Here is a 13,809-nt window from a genome sequence, read left to right on the forward strand (position 1 = left end):
AGTGCAGAATATGCTGCCTCCAAAACCGTAAGAGGCCTGCAATAACCTGTACTTTACTTTAGAGGCGATGTTCTAGAATGCTTCAGACCACTGAACTAAAAATTTCACCAATGTCGCAGGCCCCTGCATCTTTGCAGCATTTATCCCCTACCACCTTGAGTAAATATGTCTAACCAAGGAATCCAGGGTACTTGACACTGCTTGGTTGTAGGGTCTGATTAACATATCCTTAATACCTGATTAATATAACTTTTTTTTTTTTTTTTTAAGACGGAGTCTCACTCTGTTGTCCAAGCTGGAGTGCAATGGCGCAATCTCAGCTCACTGCAACCTCCGCCTCCCAGGTTCAAGTGATTCTCCTGTCTCAGCCTCCCAAGTATCTGAGACTACAGGCACACGCTACCACGCCCAACTAATTTTTGTATTTTTAGTAGGGACAGGGTTTCACCATGTTGGCCAGGTTGGTCTCAAACTCCTGACCTCAGGTGATCCACCTACCTCAGCCTCCCAACGTGCTGGGATTACAGGTGTGAGCCACCACGCCGGGCCAGATAGTAAATATTTTCAATTTTGCCGGCCATATGGTCTGTGTTGCAACTACTGCATTCAGTCATTGTAGCACAAAAGCATCCACAGACAATATGTTAATAAATGATAGTTGCATGTTAATAAAACTTTATTTGCAAAAACAGGTAATGAACCAGATTTGGCCTGTGGGCTGTAGTTTGTGATCTAGCTAGATTAGCAGCTACATACCTATACAACAGCCTGTTACTTTGTCCAGTAAAGAAAGCATATCCAACACAGCACTGCAATTGGGACTACTACTTGCTTAAGTTTGTAGTATTTCATTGTTATTCACTATAGGCCATCTAGTTTTTGCACAGGTCAAACAGCTGAAACTGAATGTGACTATAATGGAGATAACACCCCTACAACCTTTGTCTTTAAGGGTTGATCTCATCTCTGCCATTTTCCCCAGAATACAGTATTTTTTATTTTCTTTTTTTTTTTTTTTTTTTTTTTTGAGACGGAGTCTCGCGCTGTGTCACCCAGGCTGGAGTGCAGTGGCGCGATCTCGGCTCACTGCAAGCTCCGCCTCCCAGGTTCACGCCATTCTCCTGCCTCAGCCTCCGAGTAGCTGGGACTACAGGCGCCTGCCACCACGCCCGGCTAGTTTTTTGTATTTTTAGTAGAGACGGGGTTTCACCATGTTAGCCAGGATGGTCTCGATCTCCTGACCTCGTGATCCACCCGCCTCGGCCTCCCAAAGTGCTGGGATTACAGGCTTGAGCCACCGCGCCCGGCCGTATTTTTTATTTTCTATCTTGGCAGAGGTGGGGGTGCAGTTTCAGGAGCATGGCCTTTCTGCCAAAACTGCTAAACATGTTCATTCTGATTATACATTTGGAAATGGGGGATATGATCATAATGTGGGGTTTTTGGACACACTGTAAGAGCAGGGTTAGGGGTGTTGAGGGGAAGACACTGTGGTGGTACTTCAGGTTCCTGGGTATCAGTGCCAACTCAGAACCCTGTAACCCTGTTTCCCAACTCAAAAACATCTACATATTCTTTTCCCAGTGTTTGGCTGTGATATTTTAAAATATATATTTGGTCTTCAACCCCTTTTCCTGGAATATAACTTCTAAAATCCTTGAAATCTTCAAAGTGATGTCTTATCGTATTCCAATGAGTTGACTGATGGTTGCCATCCCCCTAGGTAGCTTCAGGATGGGGGCCAGTCAACAAAAAAACTAAAGCAGTATTAGAGGGTTGGAACTTTCAACCCCACCCCCAAACCTCTAGAGAAAACAGAGGGGCTGAATTTTAAATTAATCACCAATGGCCAATGGTTCAACTAATCATGCCTACATATAAAGCCTCCAAAAAGACCCAAAAAATACAAGATCCAGACAGCTTCCAAGATGTAAAACACATGAAGGTTTCTAGAGTGAGGGATCCCCAACACCTGGGCCACGAACCAGTACCAGTCCATGGCTTGTTAGGAACTGGGCCTCACAGCAGGAGGTGAGTGGCAGGTGGGCCAGCAATATTGCCTAAGCTCCACCTCCTGTCACATCAGCAGCGGCATTAGATTCTCAGAGGAGTGCAAACCCTATTGTGAACTACACATGCGAGGGATCTAGGTTGTGTGCCCCTTATGAGAACCTAGCTAATGCCTGATGATCTGAGGTGGAATGGCTTCATCCCGAAACCATCTCCTGACCCCCGTCTGTGGAAAACTTGTCTTCTGAAACTGGTCCCTGGTGCCAAGAATGTTGGGGACCACTGTCCTAGATGGTGGCATGCCCAGAGAAGGAATGGAAGCTCTGCAATCTTGCCTTATACATCATCTTTTTTTTTTTTTTTTTTTTTTGAGAGATGGAGTCTTCCTCTGTCTGTTGCCCAGGCTGTAGTGCAGTGGTGCAATCTTGGCTCACTGTAACCTCTGCCTCCCTGGTTCAAGCAATTCTCCTTCCTCAGCTTCCCAAGTAGCTGGGACTATAGGCATGCACCACCACACCCAGCTAATTTTTGTAATTTTTTTAGTAGAAACAGGGTTTCACTGTATGTTGGCCAGGCTGGTCTCGAACTCCTGACCTCAGGTGATCCACCCGCCTTGGCCTCCCAAAGTGTTGGGATTACAAGCGTGAGCCACTGGCTCCAGCCATGTTTTCATCTATATTCATTGTAATATCCTTTAAATAAACTGAAATATGTGTTTCCCCAAGTTTTGTGGGCCACCCTAACAAATTAATCAAACCCAAGGAGGGGGCTGTAGACACCCCGACTTATAGCACAGGCAAAATAACCCAGGAATTGCAATTGACATCAGAAGCTGGGGAGACAGTCTTGGTGATTGATTGATCAACCTGCGGGATCTGACACTGTCTCCAGGTAGACAGTGTCAGAATTAAAGGAAATTAGAGGATATCCAGCTGTTATCCACTGCAGAACTGCTTGCTTGTTGAGGGGAGGGAAGTGCACACGTGATTACAGAAGACTTCTGTGTTGCTCGTTGTGGTGTGAGAACAGAGGATGAACAGTGCTTTTCCACTCAATGATTAACTGATAAATGGCTCTTTCCATTTGTAGTTTATGAGTCTAAGAGTTTATGAGTCTAAGATCTCAGGCTTAAAAACTGGACAAGAAATTGGGACTTTTCTTTGAAGTTTCTGATTTCAGCCTTCTGTTCAACCATTCTTGATCTCCCTTATACATAAGAAGGCAATACTCTTCTTGGTTGCCCATCTGTCCTGCTCCTAGGACCACCCACATTCCATTAGCCATCTCCACTTTGACCTTGCTACCCTTAGGGAAATTTACTCACCTTGCTTCTGAGAGTTAAGTGTTGCCATCTGGCCTCTGCTATGTCAGGATCCTATCATTCCCCCACTGCTACTAAGAAACCAATTTCTTTTACATCTTCTATCAGCTTCAATCTACAGAGACAGCCACTTCTAAATTTCTCAAAGATGTTGGTAACCCTTCATCAGTGCCTTTCCTATTGCCTTTATTAAAAAATAATTCCCAGGTCTTTCCGGGGTATATAGTCAGCTCGTGGGTTTACCAGTGTTATGTAACATTCATTCTAGCATATCCACTTCCTCTAAGTCTTTTGGTCCTTTTTTGTATGGTCTGCCATCTCCACTTTATTCAATATGGGCCAATGTTTTCTCCTAGCTCCCCAAAGCCATCTTAACATCATATCATAACTGCCTCATGGGGCTTTGACAAGACCTTCCAGAGTCACAGAAAATGTCCCAATTATCACAAAGTCTGTATCAATTCAATTCTTAATTCATGAAGCCACCCATACAATCATAAATTTGTTATCTAACACATTTAATTTTGGAACAAAGGAGCAACTCCTTTAAAGTTTGGGAGTCGCATAAATATTTCATATACAGCTTAAACCTATGCTTTGTAATGATTATTTTTGAGCAGCAGAAAAGGAAGGCTAGAGAAATGCTAGAGATGTCCTTACTAGTGACACATTCTTGCTGAATAACAAGTTCTCTGGAAGTGAAACTCAAATAGGAGAGAACAAGAGGTACAGATAGGTATCAGTTCTGCTAGGATCTTCAGAGAGACGGAAGGCCCCAGAACAGTGCCACTCAAAGGTGATTTGCAGACTTGTGCTGGTCTGTGTACGTGTCTGTGTGTGTGTGTGTGTGTGTGTGTGTGTATTTTTTTACCAGTCTGTGACATGGTGAATTAGAAATTGAAAGTGTTTAAAAACTTTTTAGCGTTTTAATGTTGCTGTGATATCCAAGTACATGATCAATGGACTTAACCTACAGAACAGTCTGGCCAGTTTGGGTGCTGTCAAACTTGCCTGGTGGGCAGCACACAGTGTGAACTCCATACTTGTCATAGGCAATAGGAATGCATATTGATAAATGAAGGACTGGAAAACAAAAAACCTGGTCCTTTACCATATATAGTTTGAGAAAGACTGCCCTAGAGTACCATACTTCCACCACAAGTCCTGGAATAATTCCAAAAGTTTTTGGAACAAAGTGTGACCTGAGGTCAACTTGCTCACATTCTATCAAATCAAAATAAAAATGAGTACCTTGGGAATAAAGCTAAAGTGGACTAGGGCATCTATTTAGATTCCTGGAGTAATCCCTGGCTAGGCTAGCAGAAGTGAGAATCTGTAAAAGAAAACCGGTAGGACAGGAGGCACAAGGTTCATAGAGAAGGGCTCTTTTGTTCTTCCCTCCTCCTCTCTATCCTTGTCCAGTTTTTGGCTGGAGCTTTAAGGAGAAAATAGTGACACTCAGGCCACATGACTATATCACGAGTCTACCTGTACTTTCTCCATCTCTTGCAGAACAGAGAAGTTTCACATTCAGATCCTGGCTCTTCCATGCTCTGGTAAGGTATAAGAGTTGGAATTTCCCAAATAGCCTGAGGCCTTAAGAACATTTCCTTCCTAGTTAATACCATAAAACATGTATGGTCTTCAAGGGGTGAAAAGTTTTAACCTAGGGGCAAGTGACATGTCAGAAGCTCAAAGTGACAATAATGAACGCGAATTTGCTCTGGAGAGACTTATCTTCTGAGTGAACCAGGACAGCCAGCTGGGCTGACCAGAGTATCTACCAACATATGTCAGCCAAGGTCCATAGACCCACTGGGAGCCACAGAAAAAAAAGCCAGGTCAGCTCAAAGAAAAATAATTTAGAAAACATAACAATATATTACTAACATTAATAACAATAATGTAAAATGTTAAATTATAGTACCACTTGAAGGGCTTTCTACACTGAAATACTCAAGGGAACATGAGGAAAGATGGCCACCCAGTCTCCTTTGCCAACTGAGGTGCAGACTAAGTTGTAGAAGGCAGGTGGCGATGGAACCCAGCATTACAATATTGTGTAGAACTAGTCTCCTAATATACCTCACTCTGCAACTTACAGAAGCTGAGGAAGATCAGAAAAAGACCTGAATGAAAAATAGGCCACACTCCTCACTCAGAATATTTATTATATTCTGCCCCATGGGGCCTTGCAGGAAAAGGGACCCAAGCTATACCCCTACTCCTTTCCCAAGCTACTTTCCTGAACCAAGGGACAGGATTCTAAGAGAATCATGTATCTCAATAAGCCAGAATGTATCTGGGAAAGAATAGCCATTAATTTCCCAGACCTGACACTGGGTTTATTTGTGTCTGCCAGGAAGAGGGGGAGTCAGTGAGAATGGTAGATGGAATAGATGAGGGGAAATAGGATGGGCCCTTCTTTATCACAGCTTGAGCTCAAAAAGGTTGGGATAAACAGGTGTTTAAAAGAGAGGAGGTAAGAGGCAGGACGGGCAGGGGATAGAGGAAGGTCAGGGGCTGGGTCCATCCATATCACACAGCATTGTAGGAAGAAGCAGGGTAACAATTTGAGTTCTCAGGCTGGAACAGGGAGGTGAGGGCTCAGCACCTAGAGAGAGGAGAATCCTAAGGCCTCTCTTTCAACTCTATTGTGATTAGATGCAAAAGCCCTTTCCCTTTAGAGAATTCAGAATGGTCTGTCTGAAGGCAAGAGAGCATAGTGACAGACCTGTTGCCCCAGCCCAGGCTGTTTCTCCCCATTCCCAAAGGCTCTGCCAGGAGAACTATAGAAATACAGAGTCCCAGGAGTCTGTCCCTCCTCCCCAGATCCAAGAGAGGGAGTAGAGACAAGGCACAAAGACCCTGGGCATAAAGATGAACATCAGTGTGGCCACATATAAAATTATTTTGAGAAAGGAAAGAAAGTGCATGCCCCAGAAAGGATGCCTTCCTTCACCTGGCAGGTAGCTGGAACTTTGATAGTGGCAGAAACCACAATGGAGTAGGGGTCACAGAAATGGTCTCTGAAACAGACCCTATTCCTAGACAGAGGAAAAACCTCAGCTGGTATGGCACAATCTTGAATGGGATGACAGAGGGCAGCGGGTAGACTTCTCCCGCAGATGACACTCCTGCCTCAGGTCCCAATGGTTCTGCTGACTCCAGATGTTCCCCATGGCTGGGACTGAGAGAGGAAAACGTGTTGTGTTTCACATGATCAGACACTGTTCGCCACTGGCACCTGGTGGGCCCGAAAGATTGAGGGCATCCAGGTCAAAGTTGAGGCCAGGAGGCTGGGGAAGAGATGAAGGGACTCAGATAATTGCTCATTTTTTAGGACAGACCTTCTGAAGATCCATCCCCAGTAGCCACAGTTATCACCTTAGGTGGAATCATGAGAGGTTAAAGAATTCTGGAAATTGGGGGCTCAGATTAAAATCTGGAAAAAGAAGACATACTCACCATCTCTCCAGCCAGCTCTTTTGGAGGATGGCCCAAATCCTGTAGCTAGAAGATAAGGAAAATGGAACAAGAAATAGAGAAAAACCCAGAAAACAACAGAGGATCCAGAAAAGGAATCTAACAAATCATCTCTCCATTTCTTCTGGGAGAGAGCACAAGAGAGGATCCCTCCTTCACCTAGGTCTAGCAGTACTGCATCCTTCCCAGATACCTCCTCCACTGAACACCTAAGTGGACAGCACCAGTGGGCAGAGGGCAAGAGGCCTTACCTGCTGCATAAGATCTAGCACCATCTCAAAACGAGCCTTTTGAGTGGTCTCACTGTCTGTGGGGGTCTCTGCCTCGAACTGCTCACATATTTTGCACATGACGCTGTGCTGCTCCTGATATTTTTCAAACTGCTCTGGAGGTAGAGATTCCCGATGACTCTGCAACCATTCTGGATACTAGGAAAAGAGAGAATGGGTGGAAAAAAATTAAGTGAACAATGGATATGGATGGGTAATCAGAACAATGTGATTAAAATGTGAAAGGGAAGGGGACGTAGAAAAACGAAAAGCTAAATAAGTAAGTTCATCATGAAAAGTGGCACTGACTCCAACCAGATCACCTGGCCATGTTAGCATTTATGGTCACTAGAAATTGGTAAGCTTCTGTAAAGAGCCAGTGAATATTTTAGGCTTCGAGGGCCACATATGGTCTCTGTTGTGGTTTTTTTTTTTTTCTTTTTTCTTTTGAGACAGAGTCTCGCTCAGTCGCCCAGGCTGGAGTGCCATGGCTCGATCTCTGCTCACTGCAAGCTCTGCCTCCTGGGTTCACGCCATTCTCCTGCCTCAGCCTCCCTAATAGCTGGGACTACAGGCACCCACCACCACGCCCGGCTACTGTTTTTTCATTTTTTTAGTAGAGACGGGGTTTCACCGTGTTAGTCAGGATGGTCGTGATCTCCTGACCTCGTGATCTGCCCGCCTTGGCTCCCCAAAGTGCTGGGATTACAGGCGTGAGCCACCGCACCCCTTTTTTCTTTTTTTTTTTGAGACAGAGTTTTACTCTGTCACCCAGGCTGGAGTGTGATGGTGTGATCACCACCCACTGCAGCCCCAATCTCCCCAGGCTCAAGCAATCCTCCCACCTCAGCCTCCCCAGGTAGCTACAAGTGTGCACCACTATGACTGGTTAATTTTTTTGTATTTTGTAGACACAGGATTTCATCATGTTGCTTAAGCTGGTCTTAAACTCTTGGGCTCAAACAATCTGTCCACATTGGCCTCCCAAAGTGCTGGGACTATAGTAGTGAGCCACTATCCTCGACTGTTGCCTATTTTTTTTGTAGTTTTTTTCAAATGACCTTAAAAATGTAAAAACCATTATTTGCTTGAGAGTTGGATTTGGCCCACTCAGGTCTTGGCCTGCTGACTCGTGGTCTGTATTATTCATTACACACTTACCCACGTTTCCCTGTATCACTGAAAAGCTTCTATTCCCATATTTTATCTCTCCAGAAAAACTACTATACACTCTTTAGCCAGGTATGGTGGCTCACACTTGTAATCCCAGCACTGTGGGAGGCTGAGGTGGGAAGATCACTTGAGCTCAGGAGTTTGAGACCAGCCTGAGCAATATAGTGAGAGCTCATTTCTACAAAAAATACTTAAAACATTGGCCAAGCATGGTGGCGCACACCTGTAGTCCCAGCCACTCAGGAGGCTGAGATGGGAGAATCACTTGAGCCTAGGATGGGGAGGCTGTGGTGAGCCAAGATCGTGCCACTGTGCTCCAGCTGGAGTGAGACCCTGTCTCAAAACAAAACGATACAACCACACATATAAGCTCTTTCATGGCAGGGACCATCATTTAAACTACTCTTACACTGTTCACATCACAAAGCCAGTAAGTAAATCCTCAGTTAATTCTTTTTCTTTTTGAGATGGAGTCTTGCTCTATAGTCCAGGCCGGAGTACAGTGGTGCAACCTCAGCTCACTGCAACCTCTGCCTCCCAGGTTCAAGTGATTCTCCTGCCACCTCCTGAGTAGTTGCAATTACAGGTGTGAGCCACTACGCCCGGCTAATTTTTGTATTTTTACTAGTGACGGGGTTTCACCATGTTGACCAGGCTTGTGTCGAACTCCTGACCTCAGGTGATCCACCCGCCTCAGCCTCCCAACGTGCTGGGATTACAGGCATCAGCCACCACGCCCAGCCAAATTCTTGCTGGAGAAATGAAGTCAGAAATGCAAGACTGATTAGACAACAACCCCAGAGTCTTGAACCAGTTTATAGAAAACTAGAACTGAAGGATTTCCTCCTATACCCCAAAAGTTATACCCCTTATACCCCAACATACAGCGTGACAGCTTTATTCCCTCAGAGACACAACTCTCCCCACCCCCCAACTCTCCCCGCCTCAAATAAATAAAGGAAAAAAAGCAGACTCAAGTTACTCTTTCTGCAGGCTCTGAGTAGACAAAATAGCCCACATGAGTGGATGTGATGGAAAATGAAGAGAAGCAGCAGAAATGGAAGTTCACAAACCTTTTCTGTGATCTCCTTCAGTGATGGGTACAGCACATCCTTGGAGAGTAGGTTCTGCATAATACTCTGCATGATGGGGAGGATGTTCCCTTCCCCATCCCCTTCATCCATGCCTAGCCCCTCCATGGCCTTGGTCAGCTCTTCATCCGACATGCCAGAGTTCTAGATAGGACAAGTAAGAGGTGAGCAGGTATACCATCTTCTTGGGATGCTCACACTGTCAGGTGGGAAAGATAAACTACCTAAACTTGCCTGTAACAAAACAAGACAGGAACAGACTTGGGATGATACTCAAAGCATCTGTCTTTTGAGACTCGGCTGGAGAAGTGTCTGAGAGTGGACCCCTTGTGGGACCCTACTACTTTCTCCTCACCTGAAGGTCAGTGGCATTTTTGGCTAATCCACTTAGTGTCTCCTTTAGGCAAGAAGTGAATTCTTGTTGGGAGGTCATATCACTGCCTAGGAGAGATTTAAAAAGCCAGCGTCATTTAGGAATTTGTTTCCTTGCCTAGACTGAACTGGTTACCAGCTTGGATATGAAGCATTTACTAGTGAATCATTATCACTCCCCATCTTGGAAAACTCTGCGGTTACCTTGATAGTCTTTTCATACATCTATTTAATACACGGACTCTATGTCAGTTTATTCTCCATGATGATACCCACAATAACACTGTGACCTTTCAAATGGTCAGTTTTGAATAATCTTTTCTATTACTTTCTAACCTATCTCACCCCTTTTCATTAAGAGGGACTTCCACCCCTTCTCTCATTGCCTTTACCCATTCCATGGCTGTGACATCATGATTGCTATCAACTTCACTAAGAATTCTGGTGTTTTCAGGCAACAAAGACTTAAGAATCTGTTCAGATATTTCCATGTATCTAGGGTCTCCTCACCCACTCTCCCCGCAGCCTCCGAGAGCTTTTGGAACTGCTCCACCAGGTGGGGCTCTTCCTCAGCCAACTCCTTCATTGCCTTCTCGAACTCTGCAGTGGCTTGAGAAGCCAGTTCACTGTCGAATAGTTCCTGGAAAAACTTCTCTTGGGAAGCGAAGAGGGCATCCTGCGGGGGAAGGGTGGCTGAAATGCATCTCTTACTTAGAACTACACTGCACCTGGCCTCTGATAGAAGCCACAGGCAGTAGCTATGGGAAATGCACTTCCCTCCTACCCACTTCCACTGGACACTCTAACTACTGCTCCTAATGAGAATAGCAAAAAAGGTATCTAGTCTTTGAAAGAGGGTATGGGATGGCATACCAATCCAACCATTTAAACCTACTTACTATTTTTTCAAGGAACTCTGAGATTCCTCCACCCAACCTCAAGTCCTTATTTCACAAGGACTGAGGCTGGCAAGAGCACTCACCAATGTGAGGCCAAGGTGCCCTCCCCCATTCCCCTCTGGCCCATAGGGGCCTGCCCAACCTCTGCTCAGAGCTGCATGCCCATCCCCTCCCCATCCCTTAAGGGGGTGGAATTTATACTTTGGCAGTGTCTCCTGGCGATCTCTTCTGGGGCCCCGAAGCATCAGGGGGCGTGGTGGTAGAAGGGGGTGCTGGGGAGGGTTTGGCTTTATCGAAATCATCAAGAGCACCTTCAGAGACAAGAGACATGGTGTGTGTGTTGGCGACAGATGAGGATGCAAGCAAGGCTGGGTGGTTTCTGGGCAAAGCATTAGGAATATGATTTTTCAAATTGCCAACTTTCCTCAATTTTCCGCCTTGAGGCCCCCACCTCCCCAGACCACCCTCAATGAGCCTCCTACTTCCTTCCAGATTACCTAATTTATTGTGAGCAAAGGCAAGAAATCCCTTACGGTGGAACAAGTATCCATCTCAGAGCTGGGAGGAGAGGATTAAAAATTTCTGCAGAGACAGCTCCATCTATAGTGTCTCCCTTGCCACACCCTAATGATTCCCTAGAAATCCCATACAAATAAATACCCAACAGGAGTAGACAACACAGATGTCCTCATCCCTCTGAACTCACTCTGGAGCTCTAAAAGGAATAACTTGGTGAGAAGGCACATGACATCCCACCCAGCTTCCTGTTGGTACTGGTACCAGCACAGACTGAGGGACCACATACTACATTCCATGGTAAGGCATTAAACTATCTTCTCTTATTCTCCAGTTTAGTGCTCTCCCACAACCTCCTAGAGCTCCTTTTGGTCTGATCTTTGCAGATAACCGTAGGCTAATTTACAGTCACTTGGCACTCCTCAGCGTTTCTGTTCATTCTTCTGCCTGCCCACATCTCTGTGATTGAGCAAGAGATTACAAATTCACCTCTGCCCTGAAAAGCCTGTGTCCTCACCACCATTCTGCTTGCCAGGCCCAGGGAGAGAGCACTGGCCCCACTCCGGGCAGGAAGCCAACAGGGGAGTGGACAGCAATGCTAAGAAAACATCCACCGTCTTTCAGGAGGGTGAACTGCTTTCCCCTGAAATCGCCACATCCTCAGTTTCTCAAAATAAGGGAAAGGAGTCCGCTTGAGCTACTAACAAGATGAAAGAACTGTTAAGGGGCCTAACGAAAGAAAGAGAAAAGGACTACGAGGAGAAAAGTGTCTTTCATGTCAACGAAGGCAGGACGAGGCGCAGTAGCATGGGCCACGAGCTTGCTAGGAGTTAATGTAAGCAATCAGTGAGTGCGTGGTTCGCTACCCAACAAGAACCAAATGCTGCTGCTGCCGCCGAAGTCGGACTTTAAGAACTTAGTAACCTAAAGAAAGAGGAGTTTGGAGAGGTATCATGAAACGCTGTCCTGCGGAAACATCCACAATCTGGACCACTGGGGGACCCCAGGTGAGTTCCCCAGCTCCAGTCGCGGAGGTGGGGCAGGATGACCCAGAGATTTTTGGGGGGCTCGCGGTCAGACTCTCCGCCCCCATTTAACCTTTGGAGATCCACTCCCGCCCTGTCCCTAATATCTCAGGTTCACTTAACGCCCGGAATGGGTCCTCACAACTGCCCTCTTCGGGCCTTTCCCACTATGGGCTCTTACTTTCCAGAAGCTCCTCCAATTCCCTGTCTGCTTCTGCCCCGACACCACAGTCTTCCTCAGCGGCCGCCATCTTGCTACCTCCGACTTGCCGTAGGAGGCGGGACCCCTCGGCGCCGCCACGCCCTCCACCCCTTCGTTCCTGCCCTCTTCTGCCTCGGGCAACCAATGGTATTGTTGGCCAGTGCAGAACCGCCATTTTTAAAGGGCCAGGAAGCTTTGAGTTTCTGTTTTGGGTATTTTTCCCCTTTCGCCTGTGAAACACAGAATTAAGGATAAGATAGTGTTATTTTCTGCCTGGTTTTAGAGGCCCGGACTCCTTTCAACTTCCCAAATTACCTGGCGAAGCTCTTTCATTATTTCTTCCTGAGCTATGAGTAGGCTAGATTGAGACAAACTGCCTACAAATAACCAGAATCTATACATACATGATTGATATGACAATTATGGTACATAGCATACTACTTTCTCTCACTTCTTTTGTTGAGACGGAGTCTCGCTCTGTCGCCTAGGCTGGAATGCAGTGGCGCTATCTTGGCTCACTGCAGCCTTGGCCTCCTGGGTTCAAGCAATTCTCCTGCCTCAGCCTCCCGTGTAGCTGGGATTACAGGCATGCACCACCACATTCGGCTAATTTTTGTATTTTTAGTAGAGACGGGGTTTTACCTTGTTGGCCAGTCTGGGTAGCCAGGCTGGTCTCGAACTACTGACCTCAGGTGATCCACCGACCTCAGCCACCCAAAGTGCTGGGATTACAGGCGTGAGCCACTGCGCCCGGCTTCACTTCATTATTTCATTCAAATGTTATCTTTTCTGAAACACTTTCCTTGGCCATTCCTTTTCTTCTTAACACTGAACACTATCTGACATATTATCTACCATGCTTGTTTATTCTCCGCTCCCCACCGTGCAGAATTTAAACACTATGAAGGCGAAGATTTTCGTCTGTTGTCTTCGCTGCTGTAAAGCCCAACTCCTAGGCTAGGGTTTAAAACTTAGTAGGCACTCATTGGCCACTCTTTGCTCTCGCAGTCCCTAATCAGGCACATCTGTCTGCCCAATCTAGTGGCATCTCTCATTTCCTGTTCTCTATTAGAACTGTTTGATTAAAGGACACAGGGCCAGGAACTTAGAACTCAATGTTAGAAAGAGAGCATCTGGGACCTTGGACTGAGCAGGGCAATTAGAATGTAGTAGTTAGTAATGGACTTGCTTTCCCTGACCAATCTCCTTTTCTCCACACAGAACCCAACCTCCAACTGAGTGAACACCGGGGATGCTCAGATAGAGGTAACTCTAGACGTCCCTTTCCTCCTTTGGAATTGTTCTATTCAGATCTGTAAGAATGTAGCAACTGTTTCACATACAGATCTGTTTTAGCACTTGGAGAGCACCTATTATTAAGGTCTTGTTCTGGGCACAGCAAGGACAAAGAGATAAATCAGGACCACCCCCTGCTGTAAGGTAGC

At 45.9% G+C, this 13,809-nt stretch overlaps 1 protein-coding gene across 3 annotated transcripts; it reads right to left on the reverse strand.

The window, feature by feature from the left end:
• Positions 1 to 3,836: 3,836 nt before the first annotated feature.
• On the reverse strand, positions 3,837 to 12,438 carry PEX19 (peroxisomal biogenesis factor 19). Of its 3 annotated transcripts, none has more exons than XM_025380030.1 (8): positions 12,344 to 12,438; positions 10,823 to 10,932; positions 10,233 to 10,398; positions 9,706 to 9,791; positions 9,333 to 9,494; positions 7,069 to 7,245; positions 6,800 to 6,844; positions 3,837 to 6,578 (listed from the first exon to the last, which is right to left on the reverse strand). In XM_025380030.1, the coding sequence occupies exons 1-8, from the start codon at positions 12,411 to 12,413 to the stop codon at positions 6,555 to 6,557; spliced, it is 840 nt and encodes a 279-aa protein (XP_025235815.1). In that variant the 5' UTR covers positions 12,414 to 12,438; the 3' UTR covers positions 3,837 to 6,554. The 3 variants fall into 3 exon arrangements, with proteins under 3 accessions (XP_025235815.1, XP_025235807.1, XP_025235824.1); XM_025380022.1 differs by having other exon boundaries at positions 3,837 to 6,630; XM_025380039.1 differs by lacking the exon at positions 10,823 to 10,932 and having other exon boundaries at positions 3,837 to 6,630; positions 12,344 to 12,437.
• Positions 12,439 to 13,809: the final 1,371 nt, after the last annotated feature.

The sequence above is a fragment of the Theropithecus gelada genome, chromosome 1 (genome assembly GCF_003255815.1).
Source record: "Theropithecus gelada isolate Dixy chromosome 1, Tgel_1.0, whole genome shotgun sequence".
NCBI lineage: Eukaryota > Metazoa > Chordata > Mammalia > Primates > Cercopithecidae > Theropithecus > Theropithecus gelada.